Source organism: Mesoplodon bidens (assembly GCF_964165515.1).
Source record: "Mesoplodon bidens genome assembly, chromosome: 8".
Lineage (NCBI taxonomy): Eukaryota > Metazoa > Chordata > Mammalia > Artiodactyla > Ziphiidae > Mesoplodon > Mesoplodon bidens.
Window position 1 is genome coordinate 78,285,616 of NC_138165.1, and position 24,263 is coordinate 78,309,878.

The 24,263-nt window shown below is 41.9% G+C and overlaps 1 protein-coding gene across 5 annotated transcripts in view; it reads left to right on the forward strand.

The window, feature by feature from the left end:
- SPATS2L (spermatogenesis associated serine rich 2 like) overlaps positions 1 to 24,263 on the forward strand; it is a 175,506-nt gene that overhangs the window by 76,780 nt on the left and 74,463 nt on the right. For all 5 annotated transcript variants that reach the window (XM_081242436.1, XM_081242439.1, XM_081242435.1 and 2 more), the window contains one exon: positions 6,674 to 6,734. In XM_081242436.1, coding sequence (XP_081098562.1) covers positions 6,696 to 6,734 — 39 coding nt within the window. In that variant the 5' untranslated portion in view covers positions 6,674 to 6,695. The remainder of the gene's footprint in view (positions 1 to 6,673; positions 6,735 to 24,263) is intronic.

Genomic DNA, 24,263 nt, shown 5'->3' on the forward strand with positions numbered 1-24,263 from the left:
CCCGTGAGCCATGGCCGCTGAGCCTGCGCGTCCGGAGCCTGTGCTCCGCAACGGGAGAGGCCACAGCAGTGAGAGGCCCGCGTACCGCAAAGGAAAAAAAAAAAAAGAAAAAAAACCCCAGCAAATGCAGGAAGAGGCTTTCTCTGGACTCCCCTTTTCTTCTTAAAGACAGATCGTCCAAAAGGAGCTCAGTTGTCATAAATTCCCTCCCCGGGAGTTTCACCAGCCAGGAGGATGTTGACTTTCATCACAGGAGGGGAGACTAGAGAATGGACACCACACTCAGCAGACCTTGTCACAAGCTACCATACCTCCATCTGGTCTTCTAAGGGCTCATTCATCTTTCCTAAAAGTCATTTACTCTCCCCTCTGCTTGTCCTGTTAAGATGGTATTTAATCCTGAATTCTAGGCCACCTCCGGGGCGTTCTTCATTTTTCCCTGAGTATCTCCCATGTGTACGTGAGATATACATGTTAATAAACATCTGTTTGTTTTTCACGTATTCATCTTTTATTACAGGGGTCCCAGCTAAGAACTCAAAGGGTAGAGGGAAACTTGTTTTTCTTCCCTACAACTCCAATCTCTTTTTCTGCAACTGAGTGCCTGAGGCCCTCATGCTCTACTCTGACAATCTAGAACCTTTACTCAGATGTTCCATCAGGGCAAATGGTGGCCCACATAGACAGATGTGCAGGCTTCCCCAAGCTCTCTGTCAACATTTCCCTGTCCTGTTTCCCATTCTCTCAGAGCACCACTGTCTGCTAAGGGCCAAATGATGGCAGTAGAGAATGAAATAAATGAATGTGTGAAATTGCACCTGCTTCCAGAGGTGGTGGTAACCCATAAGCTGAGTAAAAATGTAGACATCTCTTAAGAAGTTTCCCCAGGTGAGGAGCTGGCTCTCTGGGAGACCGTGGGACGCTCTGTTTTGACGGAGAGGCTTTTTGCTGCTTCTCCAATCACATCGCATAATTGACTTCCTCCCCACAAGATCAGTCCCGATTCTTCCTCTCTGAGGCAGCCGTGAGAAAATGTCTCAGGAGCTATGTGATCAAAACACTGTCTAGGCTGTACCAAAATCAAATACAGAGGCACTTTAATTACTTTAACTTAGAAAGGTGGAGTAGTTAAACATTAGACCCTGGAATGTCGTGGAGCCTCTGGGCAACGCTGTAGAACCAGGAAAGCAGCTTGTTGGTCAAGGGCCCACTAAGTGAAGCTTCTAACATTCTCGTCTGAGGTAGAAGCCACAGGAAAACAGCCATCTCTTTATAATAGGTACATTCCCTCCCATTCCTGTGAGACTTTAGTGCTTTGCTCTGCAGTCTGTGTGCCCTGCGAATGTACAAAGCATACGTCACATGCCTGACCGGCTGGAGAAGGCAGCGCCCGGGACCGCTTTTATTCTCCTTGCAGAGTTCTTACTGCAGTTCTTATACAATGAGCCCCATGACTTGTTTATGATGCTTTTGAGGTGCTATCAGCACAATGGCTCTGGGCTCCAGAGCTTCAGACTGCCTGGGGTTGAGTCCTGGCCCTGCCACTTACCGTGGGACCCTGGGTGGGTTACTGAATCTCTGTGCCTCAGCTTTCACGTGTATGAAAGGAAGATAATCACAGTTTCTACTTTATGGGGGTATGAGGGTTAAATGAATAAATACGTGTCAAGCACTTAGCAGAGTGCCTGGCACAATCTAAGTGCTTCATATTATTATTATTATTAATATGTTGGTGAAAAGACCATTCCCTAACGAAACTAGCTCCCCACCCATTTATCTATCTAGGCATCTGGAGAATCTGTTTGTTGTGTGTGGTGATTGGGATCAAGGAAGTGGCCCATTCTTAATATTCCCAGGCCAGAGACTATAAACAGTGGTTCTCACAGTTTGGTTTGCGTGTGTCTGGATGCCCTGGAGGGCGGGTTAGAGCACTGACTGCTGTGCCCGCCTCCCAGAGCTTCCGATCCAGTCCTTCTGGAGAGGGGCAGGGATTTACATTTCTAACAAGTTCCCAGATGCTGCTGTTGCTGCTTCTCTGGGAATCCCACTTTAAGAGCCACTGCTCTAGGACAGCAGTTTCCAGTAGAAGTATGATGTCAGCAACATAAGCCCTTTAAAATTTTCTAGTAGTAACATTAAAAAAGTAAAAAGAAATGGGTGAAGTTAATTTTAATGTTATATTTTATTTAACTCAACGTGTCAAATATTATCATTTCAACACACAACTGACATAAAAATCTATTGAGACAGTTTACATTCCTTTTCTGTAGCAAGCCTTTGAAATCCAGGATGTATTTTACGCTCCCAGGACATTCTGGTTCAGACCAGCCGCATTCAAATCTGACTTTGCAAGAAAATGACCCGAGGAAATTTCTTTTTTCTGGCCTCCACCTCCCCCCCATACCAACTGGCATTCTCTATTTTTATGTTTTTTATAAATCATGGGAAAACTTTGCATAAATGACCTTGAAAAAATTGTTAAAATCATTATTTTAAATTTTTTCTTATGTATTTCCTCTGGCTCTCTAAATTCCATTCAAGAAAAGTGATATGACACCTGAGAACAGGAAAGTCAGTCCAAGAGCAGTAATAGGTTTCAGAGAAACAAAAGTGAAACTTTATTACTGTCTACATAGTGAAACAGGAGGGAAAACGGAGATTGGTAAATCAGAAAGCAATTGGCATTTCAATATACTGTTTTAACTTTTTATAGTTTATATGATTGCATGAGAAATATAAACATATACATATCTTTTTTAAACTCCAAGTTTGGTAGTTGATCAGATTGTGGTATATATTAAACTTCTCTGAATTGTATTAATTAGAAATACTGAAACAAATGTATGTGCCGGAATTTGCACTATTCAGATGTATTTTTCATAAAGAATATTTGTCTTTTTTACAAACTAACAGATTTTCTGACTAGCATTAATGCATATTAAGATCTTTGCATAAGTAAGTTCAGTTTGATGGTAACTATAGTTGTGGATTATTAATTTTACACTGGAGACGTGTATAGATGATATATTGGTGATAGATTAATGGTGAAATGCTTTTCTTTGGGATTGACATCTTTCCTAACAAGTTTTTGACTATGGAACATATATCTAAACTGAGGTGAGAGATCAATCTGAGATTTCATAAATAAAATTGCAGTCAACAGTTTCCTTGATCTTTATTTTTCTCTAGGATATGAGTAAAACTTAGATGATGTATATGTATGTTTGTAATGTTATTACTGAAAGCTGAGGTGTAATTATAGGGAAAAAATTTCAAACAATACCTAAGCTGTTAAAATGTTGCACCAATATCAGGACTTGTATTTCTGGCTATCTTCATTTTCTGTTGATTATTTATATGCATGGGACATGTATGTGTGGATTTGAATAGTTAGGCCCCAATTATTTATATGCATGGGACATGTATGTGTGGATTTGAATAGTTAGGCCCCAGTAATTGGTCTGTTCTAAGAACAATTGTAGTGATAATAGGAATTAGAAACCAGGTTCTTCCCCAAGAAGTCAGAGATCGTTGTACCTTTCTTATGGACTTAAAAGCTCTCGAGATCAAGCTGTGTTAGAGATAGACCATCAAGCATGGTGACCAAGCGTGATGAGAAGGAAATAGGAGGTCCGTTGGCCCCAAACATGTCAACTTACTCACAGCCTCAAAGGCTTCTCGGGTTAACCCAGGGGGTCTGCAGCTTTGAGGGATGGAGTTTCAAGTTGCTGAACTCTGGGCCTGTCATTTAGGAGGAGGTGACAATATACTGTTTCTTAGAGGAAAAGTTCCTTAACTATTTAAGTTAAACAGTTAAGATTCAGATTAAGTGGATCTGGCTTTCCCGATATAGTTCAGAGCAGAGAACAGAATCCCAGAAGAATAGGGGCACAGCACAGTTTCATTTTCCTAGGGGCGAGGGAGTCAGAGGAAAGGTCATGGGCATGTGATGCCATGCCAGGGCGAGGTGTGCTTCTGAATATTCTGGAAGGGCTAGTGCCAATCTGAGGTGTGGACACTCAGGAAGGGCCTTTGACACTGAAGGTCAATCTTGTCCCCATTGTTTGTCCTTATCAATAGAGCCCAATTTAACTATCTAGCCACTTAAATTCTCAATTCTTAAAGCAAATCAGATTTATTTTCTATTTATATTGAAATCTTTCATTTAGTTTCCATAACTGGAGCTGGAGCTGATTTCCCAATCTCTCTGTTATATACCAGCCAGCGGAAAGCCTTGATGTGCAAAGGCCATAGGAATCCAGCTGGAAGGAATTGCCTGTAGAGATAGCACACAGGGGGGGAAATAAAGAGTAAAATGGACAAAGGAGAGCTCCCTACCAATTATTTTTATCTTATCTTCCCATCTGAGGAACCTGTAATAGCCCCATTCTACTCTCACAGCCAGCCTTTTCCTTCCACAAAAAAAATAATATTGTAATCAATCTTGCTGGCATCACAACCAAAGAAGAGTCTTCCTTGACTTAGACGCCGAAGCAATGAGAAAGGGAATTGCCGAGGAAATGTATGTATTCCTATGAATCTAGCTCAGTACTGCCACTTACTCAGATCTCAGGAATTTTCTGTCCCCTGTGGAATTCCTCCCTGATTTCTCTATAGATTATAACACTCCAGCTTTAGAAAATGCTGCACACCCAAATCCTAGACATCAAAGCAAAATGAAAACAAAACCCTGTTTCTATCAGATTTCACACATCTATAATGGCAGCAGTTGATGTGTCCAGAAGATGCAGCTAATCCAGTCTAAGGAGAGGAATTGTGGCTCAGATCCATCCTAACAAATTGCCGCAAGTGCTGCTGTCTTCTTTGAGCCTTCCTCGCTCCATAGCCACAGCCTGTGTCTCTTTCTCTGTCTTCCCCATCCTCATTCTCTCACATACATACATACACTATCACATGTAGAAAAATCTATGTATATGCAGTGTATGTTTACATAATGCCAGAACTTCCATTTGAATAAGGAAATCAACCATTCAAATGTCCTCAGATATCACGCTTATAGACTACCTTGCAGGCATTGTGATGACTGATCAAAGGTTTCACATCTATGGCTTGTAAACAAAAACACCTGATTATTTGTCCTTATACTTCACATACCATCTCTATTCACTGTTATGGATAATCAGAAAATAATCCTAATGTCTTTTACTAGTAACTCTCAGGGGCAAGAATAATGAGAATGAAATTCAGACATTATTTGCCAGCTAGCATTATTTACTTTCTCCCTTATGCCAAGGCAGAGGATATAGCATTTACCATTGGGAAGAGTTATTTAAATGGGAGGTGTATCCAGTGGGATGGGCACTCTTTGCACAGTATATGGGAAGGAGCTGTCTTACTGGAGATTGAGTATGCAGGGTCTCCCCTGCCACCGTGCCCAAATGCATGTATCAGTGGCAATGTCATTTGGAAACTTGTAAAAATAAAATTTTACTGTTTCTAATATTTAACAATATAGTAGATAATAGTATATGGATTCCTATTTGAGTGGTAATAGAGTTAAGATTACATATTGCCAAGCTTTCATCCTAAATCAACAAAAGGTAATGGATCTGAATTTATGCTTTATTTAAGACCTAGGCTTAAAAGAAAATGATGGGGAGAAATCAGAGAATTTTTGCAAGTTATCCCTGAAATGTTATCAATTCTAGATACACTCTTTGTAGCCAAAGTCAAAAAGGATATAGGAAAGAGTTTCAGTGGTTCTTGATTGACAAAAAGCATTAAACATGCAAATAGGTAATATACTGATATCTTGGCCTGTCTAGCTGCTAACTTCTGAACCAATCTGTTTGCCCATTGTAAGTCAGTTATGCCCTATTTCAAAAAGAGATTGAAACTATTAAAGACTTAAGATGTAGCTTCTATAATAATGGTAAAAGATTTAGACCGGATGAGAAGAAGAAAAACAGCTTGATATTAAGAATACAGATCTTCTCATAGTGGGCAACTTTTCAAAGAAGATTGGACGCCAAAGGCCGAAAACCTAAAGAATTTAGGAAAACAGAAGGGTTATGGGCAGTTTTAAGAGTACATTTGAGACTACAGATCATGAATTTATGGTCATTAAAAATATGATACAGGTATATATGTGTTGATCTGGAAGAATGTGCATATATTGATAAGTGAAAACGCAAGTTTAAAAACTATTATGTGTTTCTTATGTTTTAATCTGGAACCTTTCTCTTGTTTCTTCCTGGAGTGTTTTGGTGTAGTTACATACATGCAGGAAAGACTCAATCAATGTTTGCTATATTGACTAGAGACTAATAAAAACATTGGAACAGTAAAGGTTGTGATGACAATGCTTAGTTAAAATAGGTACACTTTCTTCCTCTCACCGTTTTTGACCACCGTTCTTTTACATAATAAGAAACAAAGTTTAGGTCCATACCCATCTGTGTTTGTCATTTTCCATGTTGGTACAGTATGAATAAAATATTTTACATTGTCATCTGGAGTTATCATAACATGCTTTTAGAGCATATCTAAGACAAGTGCTTAGCTTGAAAGTATTTTTATATTCTAAATTGGTATTTATGATTATGGCTGAATGAAATTGTTTACTATATTGGAAGAGATCATAAAAATAACACATTGAGAAATCAATTTTAAAACTTTAAAGCTAATCATTTTTTTTCCCCCTTCTTGGTAGGGCTTATTCCACTAGAAGCAAGATGGCTGAACTCAATACTCATGTGAATGTCAAGGAAAAGGTAAGATATAGTTAAATATTGGCTTGCAGATACTCCAAACTGGATAATGTAGTCTCTAGCTAGTAAAAACTCAATTATAATGGAAGAAGGGAAAAATGGTTTGGGAGAATACATAGTAAGCTTGACACACGAGAAAGCCATTCCACAGAATCATAAGTAGCATTTACTAAATGGGTGTTATGCATATTATATTCATTTTCTCATTTAGTCTTGACTATAACGCCATGTAGTTATTTTCATTTTACAGAGGGTGGAATTGAGACACAGAGAAGGTAAGTACTTTGCCTGAGGTCACACAGCTAGGAAGCAACAGAGCTGGGATTTGAACCCAGCCGTGCTATTCTGCAGCTCATACTCTTAACCACCATGCTGGGTTCCATCTAAGAGCGGGGGCATTATGCTACATCTCCAAAAACAGCCTCGTAGAGATATCCAAAGCATTCCCTAGTGGTCGTGCTGGGTAGCCTTTACAGTTTCTTTCAACACTGAGGGTTCATGACTCTGAAAATCCCCCCTCCTCATTATTCGTTGGAGGCTGAATGTACTTCAGAGCCCTTCCAAGTCTTGTCCTCCTCTGTGAATTTTCTCCGCTTAGGGTCACAACCCCTCCCTTGCCATATATGCTCCCTTGCACTGTTAGCTTTTTTTTTTTTTTTTTTTTTTTTGCGGTACGCGGGTTTCTCACTGTTGTGGCCTCTCCCGTTGCGGAGCACAGGCTCCGGACGTGCAGGCTCAGCGGCCATGGCTCACGGGCCCAGCCGCTCCGTGGCATGTGGGATCTTCCCGGACCAGGGCACGAACCCGCGTCCCCTGCATCGGCAGGCGGACTTTCAACCACTGCGCCACCAGGGAAGCCCACACTGTTAGATCTTAAATGATCATACACTGTAGATCCCATGAGACCAGGGAGTTAAATTTGTCCAAACCATTTGTCTGGCACCAGGGGAGCTGAGGCCCTAGAAGGGGTTTGTCCATGGTCACACAGCAAAGTGAGAGAGCCTCACCTGGAACTCACTCCAGCCTTCCACAGGTCCATCTCCCACCTCCATTAGGCTAACTACTTGGGGGCTGGAGTTGGTCTTTCATCTCTTTGTATCCCACAGTGCCTAAAACCCTGAATGAAGGATGAGAGAAGTAACATTACTGGAATCCTCAGTAATTTTTCTTTCCTTTAGCCAGGATGTATCAGACTCCTGTTTTGTCCCAAACACTATTCTGGATACTGATGATGTGGCACTGAACGTGTAGATGAGGTTCCTGCTCCCATGGAGCTTGTTTTCTAAGGCAGGGAAACAGAAAGTAAACACAAGAACATATAAATGAACACGACTACTTCATATAGTGACGTCTACGATGAGGAAAATACAGCAGGGCGGCACGGGCAGGTGGCTACTTTAGATGGGGTTGGTCAGGGCAGCCCTCTCACAGGAGGTGATATTTGAGCTGAGATAGAGAAAACAGGAAAGAAACACCATGCAGTGATCCAAGGGCAGAGCATTCCAGGTAGATAAGCAAAAGCAGGTGCCTGAGGAAGACTAAAGTTCATCGTGTTTGAAGAGCAAGTGGTTGAGTGGCCTGTGTGGCCAGAGTGTGGTAGGCAGAGGGGTGGTGATGGGAGATGAGGGCAGAGAGTACGCCAGGAACCGGAACTGGTAGAATACTGACCCTTCACCTGTTTCCTCATCCTCCACAGCATCCAGGGGTGGAAGCCAGGGTTTCACAAAGTTGGATGAAAATAAAAAATGAATTTTCATCTTTACTCATATGTAAATGATATTTAGCATTTCCTTCAATCATGAATCTAGGCAAGGGAGAAAAACAACCCACAGGAGTAGCAGGAGTACCTGTGACTTTCACAACTAGAAATCACAGGTGTCTTCATATCAAATTACATTGGTTGCAGATATCCTGAAAAGCTGTTTGCTCATCACTACTTCAAAATTACTGTAATTACAGAACCTGCCGCTGTGTTGTGTTATTTGATGTTGACAGAGAAGCACGTACATCACTGTAGCATAAAATTTTTTATTAATACTTTAATGTTATTTCAATATGAGTGATTTCCTCTGTAATCGTGCATGTTTTATTTAACCATTATTCTGAGAGGGACCCCCGAGGCTTCACCAGACTGCCCAAGGGGGTCTGTGCCCCAAAAGGTTTAGAAGCTGAGACAGAAACATGTAAGGTTTTATTCAAAGGGCGAAAGTAGCCGTTGAAAGGAATTAAGCAGGAACATGACTTAGTGTGGTATATTTTTAAAACCTCCCCCAGCTTTGCCAGCTGCTGTACTACTTATTTTATAGATCTTCATATTAAATAATTTTCTGTTGGATGAGGACACAGAGGCTTGAGATAAAGTGATTTGGTCAAAGTCAGAGTCTCAGGGAATATGAAACAGCAAGGATTCAAACTCAGCTCTGTCTGGTTCTAAAGCTCATGCTCTTCCCACTGTATTACTGCTTCCCAGAGTTTTCTACCAAAATAACCCCAGGGCACAGAAGAACAAACTTGCTACTTTGGGACATGGTCAAAACCAACTTCCACATATAATTTCTTTGGAGTCTTCTGTGTGATCTTAAAAATGGATGCAATCTTTTTATCCATTGTATTCCGTAATATATTCCATATATTATATTAATACAGAACTGTTTTCACTTATCGACCATTGAGCAAACAGTGGCAGAAGTCTGGGCCCTTTTACGTTGTGGCTTCATATTCTCTGTGACTCACAGTCATACACTCGGGTGAGACTATGTGTTCCCAGTTTGAGAAGCTGGGTCCGGCACCACAGTACTGACCAAATATTGGCCCCTTTCCAAGTATCTGTTGATGGATGGGTTGAACAGCTCCTAAAGTTGGTTTATGGGAAGGAAAAGCACTTTAAAGAATCAGTCATAGTAATTGATTCCCTGCAAAACATGGCCAGTGGACAGACCAGTATGGTAGGCTCAGCAGATAGAGTGTCTTATTCAGAACAGAGGTGGCCTCGAGCCAAAATGGGGAAGGAGGCCGATCTGTGATCTCACAGACCACAGAGGTTCAGTGTGAATGCTCCGTGCATGGGCTCAGGCGCCACATTCATCCACTTGTCATGACCAGTGTCACATACACATACGAAGAGTAACAGGAGATGGTGTTTTTGCCATTGCACTTCAGCAACTTATCAAAATGTTGGCATCGTTTTGAAAGAGGGTGATGTTTAAGTTGTAAATATTATCCATCTGCATGACAATGGAAGTAAAACTCCTCTAACTCAGTTAGTAAATTCCATCTTCCCGTATCAAAAGGTTAATAGATTTCTCAGCTCAATAAAATAAATCATAATAAACAACGGAAAATTCTGATCATTTGTAATTTTACATTGATTTATTTTCGTACTTTTATTTCCTTTAGTGATTAGCTTTTATGGCCTTTTTATGATTAGTTTGTTTCCCAATCTGTCACACAGCAATGACATTTTAGTTCTGAAAATTAAGAATAATAACTGTTATGTCTTAAGTTATAAATTATAAGCTTTTAGAGATGTGAGAACAGATCCATGTGGTGTTTTTATACACTAGCTAGCCAAGCACTGTGGGAAATTAAATACTTAGTAAAAAGTCTTGCAGTGAAATGAGTTCATCAGTTATCTCTATTGGATGAATTGGAAAGGGAGAGGTGCTTTGGTGAGAGAATCATTTCTGCCCTCACGCGGCTTAACTTAAGGTCTCTCATATCCAAGAATGAAATTTACAGTTGACACTCTTTGTGACTCTTTTAAAGTATCTCTATATTATTGGACGATAACTGAAAGGATTTAAATTGGAAATATCCTTGAAGTCAAAGTTTGATCTCCTTAGGAGTGTGACATCCATCCTCTGTGTGAGCTGACCCTGTTTACATTTCCACCTTTATCAGTAGCCATTTCTCTTCTCTCCCTTCAACACAGCCATCCTGACCATGAATGTTGCTGCCTCCAGGCCTTTGCAAAGGCAGTTTCCTCTCTCTGGGACATCCTCCACAGGGACCCTCACCCACCTCCCTTTTAGGAAGCCTTTCAGATGGCTCCTTTCTCTGCCCTCCTGCCCCTCCTGAATTATTGGCCCTTCCTCTGTTCTCCTTTGTGCTTCAGTGAGGCTCTCTGCCTTCTGCCTCCATACCATGATGGTTAGTGGTCTGTCTCCCCAAGGGAGATTGTGTGCTCCCTGGGGGCAGGCACTGGGCCTTTCGTACTCTTGGGTTTGACACATAGTTGACCCCAGTTCGATTTAGATAAATGAATGGATAACAAATGAATGAACACGCCTGCTTGAATTGTTACGTTCTTTAGGAACAGATTTCCCATTCACGATATTTTGCAAAACCTCAAGCCTTCCTCTTTTTTTTTTTTTTTTTTCTTTTCGGTACGCGGGCCTCTCACTGTTGTGGCCTCTCCCGTTGCGGAGCACAGGCTCCGGACGGGTAGGCTCAGAGGCCATGGCTCACAGGCCTAGCCGCTCCGCGGCATGTGGGATCTTCCTGGACCGGGGCACGAACCCGTGTCCCCTGCATCGGCAGGCGGACTCTCAACCACTGTGCCACCAGGGAAGCCCCCTCAAGCCTTCTTGAAAACTGAAATGTAGGTTAATGGAAGTTTCATCTTATTTTGGTACTCTCTTTGCTATTAAATAAAGCAAGTTTTAAATTGCTTCTAAAAACAACCTTAGGTTACTTAGGTTAACTACCTGTGGTTCTGCAGAAAAGCAGCGTCTTTATCAGATGGTTATCAAATACTGGTGCTCTCAGGTAGGTTTTGCCAATAGCAGATGAGGTCCTTTGGTGAGTAACCAGTCACATCCCACTGTACTTCTCCAAAAAAAAAAATGAAAAAAATCTCCATATCTCATTTTATTAAGGAAAGATACCAGAACAAAACCTTCAGGCTAATCAGGGATCCCATATTTAGGGCTAATTCAATTTCTACAGCTCTTTTCTAAGTAACGTATTTTTTAAAAAGAAATTTAACACTAGAACCTCATAGATGAGTTAAGGATAGGGCTCACTAGTGACTATTACATTATTTTCATGTGAAGCGCTAGGGTACCAACCTAAATTGATTTATAAAGTTTTAGATGTAATTCTCAACTGAGTAAGAAAGGATTATTGGAACTGTCATGCACGAAATAACATTTTCAGTCAGATATTTTCATGCATTATTATAAATCAGTTTATATAGAATACAATTCAGCAGTACAATTTGGTGATGGAAATCCAAGGGTATCCTTGTTTGTAAAACGGGATTACAAATGGAGTTACAAAATAATATTTGCTGAATGTCTAGTTATGGTCTGATAACTAATTCCAACAAAAAGTGCTCCTTAAGCCACTGTAGGGAATCAAGTATGCTTGGGAAGTGATCTCCAGCAAGGTAAAGTCATGGAAGGAGCTTGGAGTTTGGAGACAGTAGCAGAGATAAGTAGCTCCCTGATTACTAGTTGAGCAGCCTAGAGAAGTCACTTAACTTTTCTGGGCCTCAGTTTTCTAATCTGTAGATTGGACATGAAAACAAAACCTACCTGACAAAACCATCAAATACAGTAATAAAAGTAGAGCTGCTTTATGAGCTCTTAATCCTATAAACTATAAAGGATCTGGGGGAGCTCATCTGTGTATTTTACAATTAAAAAATGGAAAAGGAGCCCTAGTTAATGTTTTTGTTAGTGACTCAAAATATAAATTCACGTAGAACTGAGATTAGAAAGAAAACACAATAAAAAGCCCACATGAGAAAAAGAACATAAAACTGGACTTGACTTTTTCAAACTTTTATAGCTATTGCTGAGCCTCACAAAAAATAAGTGGGATTAGAAAATATGATGATATGGAAATGGGGAATCACTTAGTCTATAATATCCTCGCTGCAATGTGCCACTTATTATGAATAGCTTTTTGAGCTGTTAAAGTTATGGAAGTAAATTGGGTTGTAAACAATAATCATATAGACTTATGAAAATGGAGGAGGAGGACTAGACAAGGGAAGAGGAGCCTTTTGTCCACAGTGGGAACAGGGAGGGGCCATCTCAACATCTGTGCAGGTGACTGACATAGACTCTGTGTCCTGGAGTCTGTCCTCAGCAGGTGGACAGATGTCCCATTTTATTTTATTTTTTCCTGTAACTGTCTTGATTTATGTTTTATAAAGTACTGAAATATGGCTCAAGTCTTTATGTGGGGGAGTATTGTCAGAAAAACCCAAGAGTTTGATTAAAGAGATTTTTAACAGGATCAGAGAAAGTACAAAAGAAACCCATCATCAAGCATCTTTAAAATATTAACTCCCTTTAATAGTGAACTCATTTTATGGGAAGTGGTACAAGTTTTAATGATATGCAGTTGTTTCTAAAGACCAAACCATGCAAGCTTTGGAGCGAGTCTTAATTTCATCATTTTGTACGAGGGTTTACTTCACTTTAGCCCAGTCCTTGGATTCCAACAGCAAAAACACAAACCACACACACAGCTTTTAGGTTTCACCATGAATAGGTTCTTGTCATCATTTTCTCATAGGAAAGGGTCATTAAATTTCCCTTTCAAAGAACGGAGAAACACTGACAATAGTTATTGCCTAATGCTTATGTACAGAACTGCTGTTATTGTTGCTTGGCAACTAGAAGAGATTTGACAAGGAGTCTAAAGGAACTGAATGAATAAATGGAAATGTCAGCATCAGTTTCTGCAGATAAGAAGAAATTTACTATTGTAGGATTAGCATCACATTGTTTTTTTTTCCCAAGCTACACAATCGGAATTCACAGTGTTTCTGTTCTGCTTCTCCTGCCCTCCCGCCCCCCCTGCTTCCAGCCTTTCATCACAGCCCCTTTTGCACTCTGGCTGAGAATTACATACAAGGTAGAGGGTTAATGCTAAACAATACAAGAGCATGTCAAAATTAAAACCTTTGGTGACAGGAAAAGAGTTACCTCTGTTGGCAATCCCTTGGAATTTATGTGTACTTTACCAATATTCTAGTTATTTTTCACAATGATCCTTCCCATTAAATTATCCAATTTTTACAAATTAAAAAAAATGATAAAGCTGCAGTGGTTTCTTCTCTTCTGACCTTGAGCACTAAAAATCTATCCAGATGGATTAGATAGGTAGTTAGGTGGATTGATTGAGTCACCACTTAACAGTATACTGCTTGTATTATTATTATTATTATAACAACTTTTTCCTCTGTGATTTATCCACAACTTGATTACAAACTCCTTATAAGCACAAATGGATTTTCAATTTATTTGTGTACTCAGTAGCTCCTGTAATAGTAATATCATAGAATTTATGCCCCCAAAATACTTGTGAAACAATATTTAGTCAAATAACTGAGCCAAGATCCTATAATGGTGATTCTCAGCCAGTAGGAAGAAAGGAGAAGAAAGTGGAGCGTGCCTCCCTGTGCTGGGATGAGCATTAGAATGTCAGTAGGGAAAAGACGGGAGTAATTAGAAAAAGCATAGTTGTGTTCTTTTGAGTTTCCAAGAGCGGAGGCCAAGGTGGGATTAGATGATTAAGAGGTGCCTTGGGGGTGGGAAGCAGTGGAGACAGGTGCTTGTAAAAGAGAAAGGGGAGGAAGGATGTGCAGGCAGGGAGAGTCTACAGACTGCCAAACATGCAGGTCTGCCATAGCTGAAAGAAGGAGAAGGAAAAAAAATTGGGTAAGAAGAAAGAGTCTCCCTGGGCAGTGCAGTTCTAAGAAGGTTTGTGCAGGTCGACGGCGAGTCTTCATTCCCCAGCTGGGGAACTCCCATATCCCTCAGAAATGAGCTTTCACTAGCACCCCCTACCTGAGCCATTGACTGGGTGCATCCTGGGTGGACTGAGGCTTGAGTGGACCCAGAGGGACGGTAGCTAGGCTGTCAGTCAACTCTGTTTCCCACAGAGGGAGATTTCTGTGCCACCACAATATTTGAGAGTATAACAAAATTTTATGTTTAAAAAGGAAATTGAAATGTCTATTTTGGAATTCAATCACATAAGAGAAAAGCATGAGATTTTAAAATTTTTTAATAAAAATTTCAAGAACCTCTGTTAATTAGTAAATTCAAATACAAACTCTAGAATTTCCCTTCCCTTAGCAAGATGAGCCATACTGCCACTAGTATATGGAGTCGTCTCAACTTCTAGGGCAAAGGATAATTTAGGAGTCTTATTTTCTATCAGAAGTATACTCTCTAACCACATTTAAGGAAACAAAGGGACACATTAATATTACTGAAAAACTGTGTGTCCTTTGGTACATTGTGGAACCTCACAAGGCTTCAGTTTCCTTATCTGCCAAATGAGGGGTCTCCTTTATGTAGAGGATCTCCAGAATCCTTTCCAACTCTAATATTGGATGAATCCATGGTCTTTTCCACCTCATAGGCCCCATAAAAGACTGAAAAGGGGAACTGTACCACGGATCAGAGAACCTGGGGGCAGCCTTAGTCCTGATACAAATCGCTGCCTCAATTTGAATGTGGTACACAACCTGTCCATACTCAGTTCCTTGTTTAAAAAAAAAAAAAAAGGGCTTCTCTGGTGGCGCAGTGGTTGAGAGTCTGCCTGCTGATGCAGGGGACACGGGTTCGTGCCCCGGTCCGGGAAGATCCCACATGCCGTGGAGCGGCTGGGCCCCTGAGCCATGGCTGCTGAGCCTGCGCATCCGGAGCCTGTGCTCTGCAGCGGGAGAAGCCACAACAGTGTAAGAGGCCTGCATACCAGAAAAAAAAATTTTTTTTTGATTAAACTATTTATAAGGTACATTTATGGCTCACTGGTATGTCATTTCTGATGCCTCCCTGTCTACAGACACTTCAGAACTCTGCTGCTCAGTTCTTGAAGATAACTATCAACAAAAATGTACTGAAATGATGATTGAGGAGCAATGATATACTTTAAAGTTAACGTTTTTCTTTTTTAAATTGTGGTAAGAGTGTCTAACAGGAGATTATTCTCTTTAAGTGTTCACTGTGGTGTTGTTAGCTCTAGCACAGTGTTGCCCTGCAGATGTCTAGAACTTAATTAAACTGCATAACTGAAACTTTATACCATTGAACAACAACTTCCCATTTCCTTTTTTTTTTTTTTTTTTCAGTACGCGGGCCTCTCACTGTTGTGGCCTCTCCCGTTGCGGAGCACAGGCCCGGACGCGCAGTCTCAGCAACTCTGGCCTGCGTGTCCAGAGCTTGTGCTCCGCAACGGGAGAGGCCACAACAGTGAGAGGCCCACGTACCGCAAAACAAAAACAAAAACAAACAAAAAAATAAAATTCCTTTTTTCTTTTTGTCTTCACTAATAAATCCAAATATGGATTTCATCAGAGAAAGTAGCTCACCAGAACATTTACCTGAGTCCTAATACTGTGTGGGTATAAAAGGCTGGCTGAAAATAGACTTCCAATGGACTCAGAGGCTCACCCTATCCTAAATTATGTGCAGGTCTAACTGGTAGTTCTGGGAAGATATGAAGAAGAATAAAGCACAGTTATGGAGAACGTGCAGGTACACACTGAATACAAGCTAGTAGCTAAGGGAATGAAATGTGTATTAAGTCCATTGCTTGTCTCAATATAGATTAGAAGGGCAGCTGCTACTAACAGCATTAAACATTAAACCTACGTGTGCCAGATTAAAGATGAGAATTCTGATATGAAAAATGTGTCATGGACTAAATTAAAACCTTTAAGACACTCTATCTGATTTTAATTTTACTATTTCTTTACATAGGAGAAGCATTCACTTAAGTATCAGATACTCAACAAGTCAATTTATCAGGCTTATTTCTAGGAATTAGAGAAGTTATATAACTTCTTTAAGCTATCAATTTTCATTTAGTATTGTAACTGTTACATTAATTTGCTTTTTTTTTCTGCCCTCAAATGCTCAGTGACTTGAGAAAGTATAGACTCTGAATGGATGGAAAGAAGTCTGGGTTGTTGTTGCTTTAACCCTTTGAGCCAGATTGTATTCTTCAATGGCTATAAGATATCTCCCCCATTAAGAGGTGGGGTCTGAGCCCCTCCCCTTAACATTGGGTAGGCTTTTGGAACTGGTTGACCAGGATAGTGGAAGGAAGTGTCTCTCTGTGGCTTTCATCGTGGGTGATTGAGCTTCTTCCTCACTAGTTGGGACACTTATGTTGGAACTCTGGGCAGCCACATAAACAATCTGACTGTTCTCAGGCCACCATGCTTTGAGTAAGCCCAGACTTAGCCCATAAGGACCACGTGGAGAAGACTTGAGAATAGCACAGGAAGAGAGAGATGGCCAGCCAGACCTCAGCTGCACCTCCCCCACTATACCAGCTGCTCTCTCTGTCTGCATGAAAGACCCCAAGGTAGACCCACTCAGCCAAACTCCTCTTGAACTCCTGACCCACAGAAACGTTGAAAAATTACAATTGATTGTTGTTTTAAGCCACAGAGTTTTGGGTTGACTTGTTATGCAGCAGTAAATAACTGGAATACCCTCTCAAAAATTAAAACTGTTCAAACTAGAACTGATATTTTTTAAATGATGATGTTGCCTAAATAATACAGAGGCGTGGGTGTTTACATGCAGGTAAATTAGTTAATAGGTGAGCAGTTATACCTAAAAAGAGGTCTGTCCTAGTAGCCACCTTCTTTTCTCTTCTTTCCACACTATCCCTTAGCTTCCAAGCCTTCCCTTATATCTCTTACTCGCGGTTTTCAATTCAGAGTGGACATTAGAACCACTAGGAAAACTTTAAAAAATAGTGAATGTCCAGGCCCATATTTAATTGTTTGAGGTGGGACCCGGATGTAGGTACATTTTAAAACTCACCAGGTGATTTCCAGTTTGCAGCCAGGGCTGAGAACCACTGTTAGATGCTGACAGTGCCCAAATCTGTATCCCTGGCTCAGTTCTTCCTTGGAGCTGCAGATTCATAGATTTGACTGTTCTCTAGATGTCTGGACATGGATGCCTCCCAACCCCCTCAAGCAGAAGGTTCCATTTTCACCACTACTTCTTTTCTCAGGAAATGGCAGCACTATCGACAGAAATGCTCAAGCCACACACCCGGGAGTCATCCCGATTCCTTCATCTTCCGTCTTCCTCATTCCTCGCGACACAAATCAGTCACTTCCCCCCAAGTAATGTGTGAGTCATTCTCTCCACTGCTCCATCTTGGTCTACTTTCTCTCCCCTCGATACTGTATTAGAATCCTAACTGGCATCCATTTGCTCTCCTCCAGCTCATCCACATAGAAACCACAGTGACCTTCTTAAATACGCAAATATCACACTCCTCTGAGTAGATGCCTCCAATGGCTACCTTTAGGATAAGGCGCAGAATCATAAGATGGCTTGCAGAGCCTTGCACACTTTGCCTCATGCTTTTTTTTTTTTTTTTTTTTTTTTTTTTTTTTGCGGTACGCAGGCCTCTCACTGTTGTGGCCTCTCCCGTTGCGGAGCACAGGCTCCGGATGCACAGACTCAGCGGCCATGGCTCATGGGCCCAGCCGCTCCGTGGCATGTGGGATCTTCCTGGACCGGGGCACGAACCCGTGTCCCCTGCATCGGCAGGCGGACTCTCAACCACTGCGCCACCAGGGAAGCCCTGCCTCGTGCCTTTTTGATCAAGCTTCATCTGAAATCCCATTTCTTCTAACATTTAATGCTCCAACAATCCTGGGTCTTCATTCCTTTGAACGTGCTTCCAGTCACTCAGTCCTGTCCGTGAGTAGATGCTGTATACTCTTCCTGGAATACTCCCATCTCTTCTCCCCTTTCCCTCTCCTGGCTTGGACTTATTACCCTTCATTCTCAGCGTAAACAAACTTCAGTCCTCAGATGGAGCTTCCCTGATTCTCTGGGTTAGGATAGGTCTCCCTGTTACAGGTGCCCAACTCATCTTTACCTCCCCTTCTGTAACACTCATCAAACATCTGCCTCCTTAGACTATAAGCTCCAAAGCAGGTCAGGGAGTGTTTCTGTCACTGCTACACTCCAGCGTCTGGCATAGTCTGTTCATTGTGACTGAATGAGTGAATAAACAAGTGAATGTGGATTAAGAGAGCAGTATCAGCTCTGAGGGAAGTTCTTGTCGTGATACTCTGGCCTCCGTACTTGGCTCTGGCCCATCTAAATTCAGATCAACAATTTGGATAAGATACAGATGATGGCAACTAATGTTTTAAATGATATAAAATTGGAAGGAATGGCTAATGCATTCCCTGTTGTGTTTTGTTGTTGTTGTTGTTGTTGTTGTTGTTTTTGCGGTACACAAGCCTCTCACTGTTGTGGCCTCTCCCATTGCGGAGCACAGGCTCTGGATGTGCAGGCTCAGCGGCCATGGCTCACGGGCCCAGCCGCTCCGTGGCACGTGGGACCCTCCCGGACCGGGGCACAAACACGTATCCCCTGCATCGGCAGGCGGACTCTCAACCACTGCGCCACCAGGGAAGCCCGCATTCCCTGTTTTTGATGGCAGAAAGCAAGGTTCTAAAAGCTAACAGCTGACTGGAGTGATGGGTCAGAACTTACAGACTGAAATTTAATAAAGGTGAATGCAATATCCTACCATTGCGTTCTAGTCACTATACAAGTATAGGATGGGGGACGCTTGTCACAGAAACAATCCAGGGTGTGTTACTAACATAGTAAGCTCTGTTTGAACCGGTAATTGATGAGGACCCTGAAAGTGCTAATGCCACCTTAGATTCCTTTAATGGGTAAGTAGGGCCCCACCAAGACAGGTGCAGGTCCCACAATCCTCTGCTCTGATCCAGCCACCTCTGGAACAAGGTCCATCATTTATAGGACCACATTTCACCAGGATGCACTCAGAGGAGCTCGACCAGGGTGGTGAAAGCTTGGGAAGCACAGCTTATGAAAAACAGAAGAGCATAACTGTGCTCCGTAGGAGATGGAATTCTGAGGAACACATTCGTTCCTTGGAAAAAAAAAAATGAAGGGCTGGTCTTTAGGGAAAAGATTACACCAGAAGACAGAACCAGGACCAAGGACTGGCAACATCTAACATCCCCTCTCTGGCCACATTCTTATCATTGACCTCTCTTATCCTCTCGTTCTGTTGAGCAGCTGCTCTGTGTTCTCAACAGGATCTCTCGTCCCTTAGTCTCTCCCTAGTCTCCCAATTCATTGTCCTCCTTCATTGCCCACAGACGCCTTGATCATCTACCTTATGATTCTCAGCCGCCGTATCCCCGAGTCCTAGGATCTACCACTATGTTTCTTAGAGTTCATAACCTTGGATCCTTCCTTTTGTCTGCTTCTACCTCTGGCTTGTTGAGGAAAGCCACACCAGTTGGCTCCATGACAAATCCGTGCCATCATCCGGCATTAGCATCCCTTCAGTCCAGCACGGCCCTCTTTCATTCATCTAGGCCATTTCCTATCACATTGCCATAAGGCAGCTCTAAACCTTTCTCCACATTTTAGCCCTAAGGCAAACTCTAAAACTCTCACTCAGAGGAAATACCTTCCTTCGGTTGTCCTCCTCAGGATCTCAAATTTCTTCTCTATCTTCACTCTTCCTTTCTCTCCTTTCTTCCTTCCTCAGAATTCTGAGAAAGAGAAAGAATCTGCCTTCCCTTCCAAAGCTTGCCTTTCCACATGGATTTTGATACCATTTTCTTTCATTTCCTCTGGAACTTTGTTTCATAATTTATCTCCCGTCTTTCCTCTCTTCAAATTCTTTCTCACTGCCGGCTCCATTCTCCCGTCACTCAACACACTCAGGCACTCTGTGGAGATGAATTGTGTGGTGATTGTTTTAAGATGGATTGGAGAGAACAGAAACCAAGCCAGAGAGTCCAATTAGGAGGCTTTTTCCAGAGTCCAGGTGAAAGGCAAAGGGAACCTGTCCAAGGTAGTGAAAGAAAAGAGAGAACAGGTGAGACTCAGAGAGGATTTTGTTGTCAGAACGACCTTGAGTTAGTTGTTATTTATGACGTTGCCTTATTTTTCTATGGCTTTGTCAGCTCCTTGGGGGCAAATACTGTGTCAGATTCATCTCACAGATTCATCTCACTTTCTCTCATGAAATCTGGCTTGGAATGAATGGTTAGAATTCCCTCAAAATGTTTGTGTCAGGGGGAGTGCGGGAGAGGGAGAGCAGCACTCTGGAAGGTATATTTTTTTTTAAAAGAGGATAGCTGTTGAGACAGGGAAAGATGGCTCCATATTAGGAGGAAGAAAAAAGTAGAGTTTGTTCCTCAGTGTGTGGTCTGTTGTAGTATTTTCCCATTGCTGTAACAAATGGGACTTGCTATTACAAATCGCCACAAACATAGTGGCTTAAAATACCACAAATTTACCATCTTACAGTTATGGAGATCAGAAGTCTGAATGGGTCTCATTGGGCTAAAACCAAGGTGTCAGCAGGGCTACATTCCTTTCTGGAGGCTCTAGGGGAGAATTCGTTTTCTTGCCTTTTCCAGCTTCTAGAAGCTGCCTGCATTTCTTGGCTCATGGCCCCCTTTCATCTTCAAACCCAGCAATGGCTGGTCAGGTCTTTCTCACAGTGAGTCAGTCGGACACTCTCTTCCTCCTTCTACTTATAAGGACCCTCATGGTTATATTGGGTCCACTGAGATAATCCAGATAATCTCCCCTTCTCAAGGTGATTTGATTAACAACCTTAATTCTATCTGCAGCCTTAATTTGCCAGTAGCCTAACATATTCACAGGTTGCTGGGGATTAGGGGGTGGTTGGCTTTGGGGGCTATTATTCTGTCACCACATCCTTGGACAAGCAGCATCTCCATCACCTGGTAACTTATTAGAAATGCACTCTTGAGCTCCACCCCAAGCCTCTGAATCAGAATCTGCATTCTAATCAGATCCCCAGGTGAATATACTTTAAAGTTTGTGGAGCCACTACTTGACTATCTGTAAGATTCTCTCAACTTTAAACTTCCCACAATTCTGTGAAAACTGCACTTTTTTCCACCTTCAAATCTTCATTATTCCTTCTAATCCTGGTTTCCTGCCAAAAAAAAAAAAAGTTAATTTTGATTTATATGCCTGGTGTTAATTCCCCAAAAGCCAGCCAAGTAGAACATGACAACACTTCTTGCATATTTTTTACTGGCAGAAAGTAGATGTTAGAAAAGGCAATTAAATTATAGAATTATCCATGATGCAAAGGTATTGGTCTGCAAAGAATATTTTCTTCCCCAAGAAGATTCATAGGCGAACTGCCTTCATTAGAGTGTAGATAATATTAGTGGCCCAGCAAGTGAAGCGAAACGTACACAGATGAGCTGTTTTTAAGGCATCTCTGAACTGCTCAGCATTTGAGAAATGTGACCAAAGCTGATTATAAAATTCCTTTCAGAGCTGCAGGAACGGCAACCCATAAATAACTCTGGTTCTCACTGGTGCAAAAAGGAAGTTGCAGGCTGTTTGACTGCTGTCCTTCTTTTAGGGGATAAGATTAAGCTCACCTCCAAGATTACAAGGTCCTCAAGGCTGGGACCCACAGTGCCTGGGACCTAGGAGGCACTTCATACATTTTTGGACTTGAATACTTTTTACTACCGTATAATATGTTAAGCTGAATTACAGAGATGCACTGGGAAAAAAAACTGGATAAATAAAAGTAATATTTCAATGATCATCTTACTAGACTCCCTACTTCCTTTTGTTCATTGATCTATCTGAACATTTATGAATCATCTACTGAATGCCACCCATTGTTCTAGGCCCTGTGGATATACAGCTATGATCCCTGTCATTTACAAGCTCACATTCCAGTGGGGCAAATAGTCATATAAGTAAATAATTAGGGCAACATTAGTGCTAGATGAGGTCTGTGAACAAGGCTCGTGGGCCTCTCTTCTCTGAAATGTCATTCCCATTCTATCAGGATTTATCTTTAAAATCGCCCATTTTTCCCCTTTGCCAGTTGGATTAGTAATCTGGCTTTATTACTTTTATTTTCAGCTCTAGTTACTAATGTTGCCCCTAAGCACTCGCTACTTGTTCTAGAAAATGAAACCTCTCCGACTCGTGCAAGTGAAAAAGAGGTTACTCTAAAGAACTGGTAGGGACTCATGGGACTTCAGGACAAGTTAAAGAAGCAGGAAAGCCAGGAAGTAAGGCAGCTCCAAACGGCCCCTCTTCATCTCCATTCTGGCTTCTCTCCCTTTGTGTGGAATAGTCCAGACGCCAAAGCAGAGAATCTGATTGGCCCACTTTGTCTTTTCAAACCTGACTGCTGCGATCATTGTCACTATACTCTGCTTCCTTCATATCACTCACTTAGCACGAGTTGCAGTTGTGTATATATATAAATTTTTTTTTTTTTTTTTTTTTTTTTTGCGGTACGCGGGCCTCTCACTGCTGTGGCCTCTCCCGCTGCGGAGCACAGGCTCCGGACGCGCAGGCTCAGTGGCCATGGCTCACGGGTCCAGCCGCTCTGCGGCCTGTGGGATCTTCCCGGACCGGGGCACGAAACCGTGTCCCCTGCATCGGCAGGTGGACTCTCAACCGCCGCGCCACCAGGGAAGCCCAGTTGTGTATTTTTTTAATCTGTGTATTTTACATCTGTTTTCCTCTCTGCCTTTGGTAGTGACTGTGTCTGTTTTATTACTGCTGTCTTCAGCCACTAGTGCAAGGCCTGACCATAGTAGGCATTTAGTAAATAACTAAATGAAAGAATGAGACTTGGGCAGGAGGTGGGGGTGGGGTGGGGGGAGTCTGGGAGTGCGTGCTATTAACCACCCTAGTGATGGGCTTCCTTGTGGTGCCACTCAACTTGCAGGAGAGAAAGAGATTGAGAAGAGCCTTGGGTCCACTGACTGCTCAGCAAGGCTGAGGAGGAAGGTTCTAAAGAAGGGAAGTATATGGGGGAATCTCCCCCAAATAAGTCTTGGCCAACACTCTAGACACACATTCTTTCCATTTCAAAGACACACCAACCTTTATACCTAGAGAGACCCTTCTCCTTCATGGCCCAATGTAAATGCTCCCACCCTTTCCTTTTTAAAATTTATTGAGCAGCTAATATATGCCAAATTCTATATCAGACACTTTACATGCATCATCTATTTTCATTTTTACTGAGACTCTAGCTGGTCATATCCTCATTTTACAGCTACAGAACCAAGTTTCAACAATTTAAGCAGCTCATCCAAGGTCATAGAACTAGCATATAGCAGAGCCAAGATTGGAAAATAGGTCTGTTTAATTCCAAAGCTGCTTCTGCGGCATTTGGCTGTTTCCTCTATATTCTCCCTTCCTTGGGCCAACTTAACTGCTCCCTTCTCTGTGATACTACAGCCTTTTTCATAGAGGCAGCACAGCGCTTTACGTGCTTTCAGGTACGGATGGTTCTGGAACCACTGCTACACTGTCTGTCTTAGGGCAGGGACTGTAGCTGGCTCCCCTTTGTGCCCTCAGTTACCTTGTGGAGGCTCAACCAATACCTGTCTGCTGGGCTGAGCTTTGGAAGGATAGGCAGTTACTATGCTATTTTGTATTTTTAAAACTCCACAAAATACCATGAGTATCTTATTATACAGAAGTCTCATAAATATTC